This window comes from Hippichthys cyanospilos, chromosome 6 (assembly GCF_059441005.1).
Source record: "Hippichthys cyanospilos isolate Australia breed blue-spotted pipefish chromosome 6, RoL_Hcya_1.0, whole genome shotgun sequence".
In the NCBI taxonomy this organism is placed as follows: Eukaryota; Metazoa; Chordata; class Actinopteri; order Syngnathiformes; family Syngnathidae; genus Hippichthys; species Hippichthys cyanospilos.
Genome location: NC_142374.1, coordinates 21,463,036 through 21,472,239, shown reverse-complemented (window position 1 = coordinate 21,472,239; position 9,204 = coordinate 21,463,036). Strand labels below are relative to the sequence as shown.

Sequence of the window (9,204 nt, the reverse complement as noted above, 5' to 3'; positions counted from 1 at the left end):
TGAAGTTAATTGTACAATAGGTGTTTCTTTTTTTTTAATGACCACACATTACAGTCCACCATTAAAATCACTGCATAAATACGGAGTGGGAATGAGTGAATGATTCCAAACACATCCATGGGGGGGGGGGATCATAAAAATTCAGCTGAAGCCTCACAACACTTGATGAAGTCTCACTCCAAATTGTACTTTAAAAAAAAAAAAAAACCAGAATAACTTCATGAAAAAAATAATTTGTTAATAGACAATTTTATTAATAAAGCAGTTACATCCCAATCAAGGACTTTTAATCAGGCGACTTTACAAATATACAAAAAAAAAGATAAATTCTGAAATTGTGCACTTGAAAACATGATTTCAACTGTGAACATGCACACAAGGCACTGAGATGGATGTACTTGTTGAGCAGATTGATCGAGCAAGTCTTTTCTGGCAAGCGTACATTAAGATGTTTAATGGCATTTGCATTCTGGCAAGCGGTTCAGTCAGGTATGAAATGAAAACAAAATGTTATTTTCATCAAAAAAAGGTACTTCTTGATAACCTTTTGCGGCATTGTGTCCAACCATTTATCTGCACAGCAAAGAAACTTCACATTAAGTGGAAAGCATTGAAAGACGACATAAGGGAGCTGAAATTTTACCCAGACGGCGCCGAGTGGGGGCAAGGAGGTAAGTGAAATTTTAACAAGGTTTCTGTAATGATCAGCAGCTGTCATTTAAGGCTTTTTAATGCCATGACAGGAACAGTATTATATTTTCAAATTCAGAGCAAATGAATTGGAACATGAAGGAACTTTTTGCTAAATTGTTACAGTGACTCCTTTGCAAAACAGCTTTTTTTCCATGCGGCTTTGTCATTAATGGCGTAATTTTCCAACAAGAAATAAAACAGTTTATTTTACACACTCTATCAACTCTGTTTAAAGTCTTTTTATCTCAAAAAATGCTTTACGCTGGTTATGGGTGACTTATTGCAGATATGGCTTGTTAGCATTGGAACTACTCGCTTACTAACAATCAACAACAATAATAATTGTTCATTGAGGCTGGCGAAGGCACAAATCCAACAAAATGAAAGATATTTCTCCAAAAGCAGAAAACTGAATTTTACTTTCATTATTTCCATTGTTTTGTAGATGAAATCTTGCTAGTATTTTCTTGTTTCCAAGCTATGTTGATGACTGGACGGAAAACGGGTTCCCGGCGAAATTGCGTTTACATCTTGGATGAAGCGGCCATGGCTGATGCTCCTGAGCGGCTGTACACATGAACGGCGTTCTGACAGACAAAGAGCAAGGAAATTAATGTCAACAATTTGAAGTTTTTGGATGGACAAAAGAGTAAAATGACTGCAGAATCTTTTTACCTTCTGGGCTTCAGCATTGTACTTGTTGAGATAGTTCTGAACTCTGTTGGCATAGTCTGGATGGACGGTTTTTAGTTGCTCCACCTGACCAGCAGAGGGCACAATTTCATAAGATCCACAAAGATGATTTAAAAAAAGAAAGAAATGAAGCTCATTGTGCTTGTTTTTTTTTTAACTTCTCATTTTGAATCAATTTTAGTTAACAGTTGCTGCTGTGAATTCTAAAAGAAAAATGCATTATTTGCATAAATTTGCCAATTTGTGGCTGTCAGTGAATAAGTTAACTCATGCCATGCACTGCCATTGACGGCTATAGACGTCAATCAGGGATGGAAGTGATACTCCAGAAATGGTAAACCATGCAAAAAGAAACCCTACTTTTCATAAATAAATAATATTTTTTGTTGTTTGATTTCAAAGAACCCCACTTTGGAAGTACGTGTACTCACCATGCGCTTCTGGATGAAGAGCTGGGCCCCTTTCAGGTGGCCCGCCAAGTTCTTACAAAGCCTCTCACGCTGCTCTTCGTTCAGAACTTGAGTGTAGAAAGCGTGGACCTACAACGGGGAACATCTTTCGTTAGTTTAAAAAAAAACAAAAAACAATCTTGTGCTGTGCGGGGCCGAGAAAAGTCATGGCAATTTAATCTAATCTTAGGTAGAAGACGAAAGGCTCACCTGGGTGACATTATCTTCATCATCGCTGTTGTAACGGGCCACGTCGGGGGACACCTTGAACGATGACTCCACAAAATGAGACTGAGCATCTGGTGCGCTGAAGCTGTTGGGATAGTAGTTTGGAGCGCCACCTGGAGGACGGACAGATCACGTATCCTAAAAAATGGCTTCAACTAGCTCATATCAATGAGAAAAAAATGGCAGTACAGTGGACCCCAGTGTTACAGCGTCCCTGTCTAACGTTATTTTCATGTTGCGACATGGAATACTGAGTTTTTTCATCTCATCTTTATGGTATTTTCCCGGTTTTGCAACAAAAACAACTGTCATGACCCTAGGGGCTTGGCTGTAATTGTGTTGTCCTGCAGGCGTTTTCAGGTAATTTTGTGTTGCGGTCTGACGGCGTCACTACAATTCTGGTCTGTTATCGGTCGACGTCTCCTCACTACAATCCTGGTCTGCTGTTGGTCGGCCTCACTCATTTCAAAATGGCGGAACGTAGGTTTGGATTGGCCGCCATACGGTGAATTCGCCTTACGAGCCCAACCGTGATTAATCTCGTAACACGGGGGCCCACCGCACTTCAGACACGGCAAGGAAAAAGTGTATAAAATGGACCGTGGTTGTCGAACATGCACATGGGCCCGTCGCGCTGGTAGGTGGCCACTCGGGCCCTGTAGGGGCAGTTGACGGGGATGTGCAGGTAGTTGGCGCCCAGCCGGTGCCGATGAGTGTCGGGGTAGGAGAAGAGGCGACCCTGAGAAACACGTTTCACGAGGGAAAAAAGAAAAATGACATTGGATTATGTTTCCTCAGTTTGGAAACCGATTTTGCTGACTTCGCGGCTAAGACTATTGAATCTCACACTTTTTTTTTCTTAGACCAATGCTGATTTTTGGCAGAGTAAAATACTAATCAATCAGCCGATTCGTTTTAAATATAACAAACTAGAGAATAAAATTCGACATTAATAGACACAAAATAAAGTGATGAATAAAGTAAATGTTTGCGTTGCCGGTACCTGCAGCATCTTGTCAGGACTGGCCTCGATGCCCGGCGGCATGTTGCTGGGGTCGAACGCCAGCTGCTCCACTTCGGCAAAGTAGTTGACCGGGTTCCTGTTCAGCACCATTTTGCCCACGGGGATCAGCGGGTATTCTTTATGCGGCCAAACCTCAAGACCCGAGAAAATACAGTTAATTTGATCATTTTGATGAATGTGAGTATCGACAGAGAGAGAGATTGAGACAGAGAGAGAGACAGAGAGAGAGATTGAGACAGAGAGAGAGATTGAGACTGAGAGAGACAGAGACAGAGAGACTGATAGAAAGAGACAGAGAGAGAGAGAGAGAGAGATAGAGAGAAAAACAGAGAGTGACAGGGAGAGCAAGAGAGACAGAGAGACGGACAGAGAGAGACAGAGACAGAAAGACAGACAGAGACAGGGAGAGACAGACGGACAGAGACAGAGAGAGACAGAGAGAGACAGGGAGACGAGAGAGACGGAGAGAGACGGACAGAGAGACAGAAAGACAGACAGAGAGAGACAGAGAGAGAGAGAGACAGAGAGAGAGAGACAGAGATAGCGAGAATGAGAGATTGAGACAGAGAGAGATTGAGACAGAGAGAGACAGAGAGAGCGCGAGAGACAGAGAGCGAGAGACAGACAGAGAGAGAGAGAGACAGAGAGAGCGAGAGACAGACAGAGACAGAGAGAGACAGAGAGACAGAGACAGACAGAGAGAGAGACAAACAGACAGAGAGAGAGACAGAGACAGAGAGAGATAGAGACTAGAGAGAGAGAGACAGAGACAGACAGAGAGAGAGGGAGAGAGACAGACAGAGAGAGAGATAGAGACAGAGACAGACAGAGAGTGAGAGAGTGAGACAGACAGAGAGTGAGAGAGACAGAAAGAGAGATTTTTAATCAATCAATTGTCAATTATTCCGATTCATGATTGCATCCCTAAGAAAGCGTGAAAGCTTAGTACCTTGGTGAGGTCGAAGGGGTTGAAGCGGAAGTTCTCGGCCTGCTCAAAGGTCATGAGCTGAATGTAGAAAGTCCAGGACGGGAAGTTGCCGTTGGCGATGGCGTTGAACAGGTCTCCGATGGCGTAGTCCGGGGTGCTGGCGGCCAGGCGGTCCGCTTCCTCCACCGGCATGTTTTTAATTCCTTGGTCGGTCTGAAATGCAGAATTGTGCTTTATGAGAGAAATAGAGAGGAAAAAAAAAAACCACGATTGTCTGCTATTAGGACTTCAAGCGACCTTGTAGTGGAACTTGCAATACACGGGCTCGCCGTCGGCGTTGATCAGCTTGAAGGTGTGCGAGCCATAGCCGTTCATGTGGCGGAAGCCGTCCGGCAAGCCTCGATCGCTGAACAGGAAGGATACCTGCGCGTTTCAAAATATGTCAAATTAATAATCGAAATTAAATGCCTTCATGTTAAAAGTGATTTAAAATCAGCTTCAAAATTAATTTGGGGGGGGGGGGGGTGACCTGGTGCAGACTCTCAGGCCTCAGGCTTAAGAAATCCCACATCATGTCTGGGTCCTTCATGTGCGTCTGAGGGTTCCGCTTCTGGCTGTGAATGAAGGAGGGGAACTGCACAAGCGGGGAGAACATCACCAGTCAACACCAATCTTTCGTCACCCCAAAAAAATAACAAAATAAAAGACAAATACAAAACAAACAAAAGAAATAACACACAAAGAAAAACCCCAAAGCACTTTGAAGGATAGCGAGCGTCAGATTGTTTGATGGACCCACCAGCATGGCGTCCCTGATGAAAAAAACCGGCGTGTTGTTGCCCGTCAAATCCCAGTTGCCTTCTTCTGTGTAAAACTTGACGGCAAAGCCTCGGGGGTCCCGCACAGTGTCCGATGACCCGGATTCTCCGGCTAGAGCGGGATTAAACAATACTAATGTTAAATGATTAAAAAAAAAAAAAAAAATCTAGAAAAGGAATGACTGTTCAACTCCAATCCTGTAGGTGGCAGTAGTATGCATTTAACACATTCAATTACAATGATATATATATATATATATATATATATATATATATATATATATATATATATATATATATATATTTTTTTTTTTTATTTTTTTATTAAGAGACCAGACATACAACCGCAGGTAGTTATTCATATTTTACATGTATTTTTTCCAACTGTTGGAGTAAATTTGTGGTTTAATATAGCAGGTATTGAATTAATTATTAAAGTAATTAATTACTTTAGGTAGTTAAGTACAAAAACAATCAATTACTTTACACAGTAAACAATTGCTTTAGGTAGTTTAGTATGTAATTAGGTACATCAGTCATCAATTCAGTACTGCCGTAAGTAATCAATTATTTTAGTATGCATTACTTGAAGTAATTGATTATCTTGAGTAACTGATTCCTTTAGTGCTTGTGTAATTACAATACTTGATTACTTTAATAATGATCGTAATTGATTATTTCAGTGCAGTTATCATTTACTTAAGTATTTAAGTTCCTAAAGTAATCATTTTTATGCAACTATGTACCTTATTTCAGCATTTTTTTAAAGGTATTCTTAATTCATCAGCCATTTTTAGATCACCCTTTAGCCAAAAATAATTTATATTCCTGAGATTGAGCATCTGGACTCGTAAAAAACAAAACATAAAACGTAAATATATGTCTTTGGGAGTGAATGAATTAATAATAAATATGAATTGTAACAAATTCTCAAAAACTATCGTAAAAAGTATACTAATGTTAGTTTCACGATTGAGGAAAATTGTGGCAAACGATTATTCGATTAATCGGCAGAATAATTGATTATCACTAATTCGACAGTGGCAGTCCTGCTATCCTCCAAGTTCTTCCGGTTTATCTCGCTCGACAGGATGGAATAGGAAATTTCCGAGGTAAAATTGAGAAGAAGGCGGGGCTTTTCTTGTGCTTGGGGGAGGTATCATATTTCTTACCTACAGTGGAGAAGCGAACGGCGATGGGCGTGACTTTGCCCACATGTTCAAACACTTTGGCCTTGCAGTAGCGGCGGATGTCGTGCGTCACCTCAAAGTAGCCAAATGCTCCTGTGCACAAAAAAAAAAATCTTCCTGTATTCACATTTAAATGGTAAATTTCTACTGTTGCAAACAGAAAACATTAGTTTTTCCATTTAGTGTTTATTACATTCTTATAATATATAATCAACGTATGTAAAAGAAAATCATCCAGTACATGCTTTAAAGCACTCAAACCTAAAATAAGGGGTGGTGTTAAAAAAACAAGGCATAAAAAAAAAAAATCTGCGAGGCAGCGAAAGGTGAAGAGCGTTTAAGCGGGGGAACAGTGTATTCTATTATTGTATTTTATGGGACGAGGGAAAAAACTGGTCACCTGCCCCTTTGGCGTGCACCACCCGCTCTGGGATGCGCTCCCGGTCAAAGTGAGCCATCTCGTCAGTGAAGACCACATCCTGGACCAGAAGGGGTCCCCTCGGCCCGGCCGTCTGCAGGTTCATCTTGTTTCCGATGGGTTGGCCGGCGCTGGTGGTCAGCTGCTCTGGCCTCTGACGCACATAGGATTGACATTGCGATTCTGTTGGATGCTAATGTTGACGCAACACCAAAAATGTGGAACTACAGTGCAAGATATTCCCTAGGGGTGAGCGAGAAGGCTCAGGGTGATACTGCTCACGTTTCTGGTTACGCCCTCTAGTGGCCGTTTCAGAATATGATTTACAGCCATACATGTATGACATAAGCCTAATAACATGCAATTTCTCTAATTGTATGGATGGAAATAGAAAAAGATCGGATAAAATTGCTATCTATTTTATTTTCTTTTTTGTTATACGTCCTTTTTTGTGTGTGTGTGGGGGGGGTACATATCAAAAGTACTTCTGTTATCGGGAGTATTGGTGAGTATTTAAGAAATGAGTACTGGTATCGGTCTGGAAAAAATCCTTATATTCCCTATGTACGGCCTTTTTAAGAGAATTGTTTTGATGCTATCAAGACACAAGAATGATCCTCGGCAAACACACTATCTATAAATCATAACCTTCCAACATTGTAAATGTATCCACCTAATCTGGATAAAACATGAACCAAAATAAATTTGAAGTATTTTTCTGTTATTTGCTAACATTATTTTTTTATTAGCTAAACTACGGTAAGAGTTTTTTCTTAAAAACATGTTTTTTTTTTGCTTCACAGTAAGAAAACTAATGAAGAATACTGAAAGGTTTATGTGCATTATTTTTTTCCACTGTGCTAAGTTATCGAAACAAGTATTTGATAGTTATATTTTATTTTGGCACTCCATCTATTTTACTCCATTTATACATAGGTATTTCTTTAAAATGACTTGTTTTGGGGGATGGGTAGTTGTTGTACTTGGTATCATATCAGCGACTACCTAAGAATTGAAAAATCGTACTGGTATCGGTCTGAAAAAAGAAACTGGTATCAAATATCACAAATATTCACTGTGATTGGCCTTTTAAAAAGAACTGTTTATTGTGTCTAACAATTACCAGCTTCTGTCATTGATTCATCTATCTAACCTGAAAAACACATACAAGTATGGTCTTTTTTTTTTTTTTTTAGTTATTGGTTAATATGTTATTGTTTGCAAAACTCTGGGACACGCACTTTTCTTACATCCAAGTTACTTAAAGGACCTGTGCTAATTTTTTTCACTGTGCCAAATTTTTAAAAACACGTATTAGTATTTTACTTGTACTTCTGAGCGTTTCAGAAAATGTGCTTGTTTTACTTTAACCTTCAGTCAGTTTCGTTGTGCAGCCGCTTAACAAACATATTCTATTTACAATACTGCCTTTCCGTGTAAACACGAGTTATGTACATAAGTGAATCAAATGAATACTTTTGGCACCTGATGTGAGTCAATGTGCTCTAATCGGTTGTTTACTTTGTTTATGCAACGTTCAAGGTTAAAGTCCGGTCACAATGAATTCCTGTGCTCCGAATAATGACCTACTTATTTTCTGCATTACTTTTTCTCCTGTTAGCATGGGAGAAATTGATATTTTCCAAAACTCGATTAACAACAAATATCAAGATACGATACATGCAAATTAAAACGACCGCTAAACAGCAGGAAATGCAATGACAGAATTTTCGATGTGAATAATTTTGGATGTTTAAGTGCAATTCCGAGGCAAAGCAGCAATGATCTAACAATGTTAGCTAGCTATCCCCAAACGACCCTTCACCCATTTCGCCCTCGTACGAACCTGAACGCCTCGACTTTGCTTCCATGTTTTCATTTGATCGGTTGCTTTGTCTCTGCTCTCGGCCATGTCGAAGGCTTTGCGCGAAGTTTCTTCACGAATTAACCCACTTGACTTGTTTTTTCGACGACTGGCAAGACTGTTTTATTTCTTTTTTTTGGCTTCCGGACTTTGCTCGATCTGGCCGCGCCCCCAATGGGTTCCTCTCTTCTGATTGGCCGATGTGCAAGATTTTGACCTAGTTTTGTGAGAAGAAAAACAGTAAACCATATTTGGTTTATCAATATTACGTAATGTCAACTTTAGTGATTTTAATAAATGACTGGCCTCGATTGAACTGTGGTCCTAGGCTGAAAATAATTAAACATTTCCAGTTCAATATGTTACATGCGGGTTAGAGAAAGCTTGGTTTTGTTTTTCCAAATATCTATCATTAAATTACAGTGTTCCCTCGTTTTTTTTTGCGGTTAATGGGAACCGGAAACCCCCCGCGAAAGGTAATTCCGCATTTTGTATTTACATTTAAAATGAGTGTATTAGATAGCGGTTTTATTTGATTTATTTATTGAACGTATAAACACAATACAAAATGATTTTTTAAAACTAAAATTAAAGAAGAAAAAAAGCATCAAATGTAGATATAGCGGTTCAGTAGTTTACATGTTCCCAGATCTTGTCAGGTCCTACTCTTTTTTTGCTAAGGTTTTACAAAATAGATAAGTTATACAAAAGTAAAATAACTTGTCATAAATAAAACAAAACAGAAATACACACCTCTTAATTCACAATTTGATTCATATGTTTAAATTACACATTTTTTATTACCTTTCTTTGAGCATAGTAGATGATTCACTTTTTTTTTTTCAAATCTCTTTCATAATGCAGTAATTCCATAAACATTAACACCTTTAACAAATACA

At 39.4% G+C, this 9,204-nt stretch overlaps 1 protein-coding gene across 1 annotated transcript; it reads right to left on the bottom strand.

The window, feature by feature from the left end:
- Positions 1 to 233: 233 nt before the first annotated feature.
- cat (catalase) lies at positions 234 to 8,454 on the bottom strand. Its single transcript, XM_088416693.1, has 13 exons — positions 8,288 to 8,454; positions 6,424 to 6,595; positions 6,006 to 6,116; positions 4,815 to 4,945; positions 4,545 to 4,649; positions 4,313 to 4,438; positions 4,037 to 4,228; positions 3,067 to 3,219; positions 2,664 to 2,802; positions 2,046 to 2,176; positions 1,818 to 1,925; positions 1,369 to 1,452; positions 234 to 1,280 (listed from the first exon to the last, which is right to left on the bottom strand). The coding sequence occupies exons 1-13, from the start codon at positions 8,351 to 8,353 to the stop codon at positions 1,218 to 1,220; spliced, it is 1,581 nt and encodes a 526-aa protein (XP_088272819.1). The 5' UTR covers positions 8,354 to 8,454; the 3' UTR covers positions 234 to 1,217.
- Between the last annotated feature and the right edge of the window lie 750 nt (positions 8,455 to 9,204).

Excerpts from the sequence above, each read along its gene's own strand:
- cat (XM_088416693.1), bottom strand. The coding sequence starts at position 8,353 with ATGGCCGAGAGCAGAGACAAAGCAACCGATCAAATGAAAACATGGAAG. Across the intron at positions 4,946-6,005 it reads CGTTCGCTTCTCCACTGTAG|CCGGAGAATCCGGGTCATCG; the intron begins GTAAGAAATATG and ends ATCCCGCTCTAG. Across the intron at positions 4,650-4,814 it reads TCATCAGGGACGCCATGCTG|TTCCCCTCCTTCATTCACAG; the intron begins GTGGGTCCATCA and ends CCGCTTGTGCAG.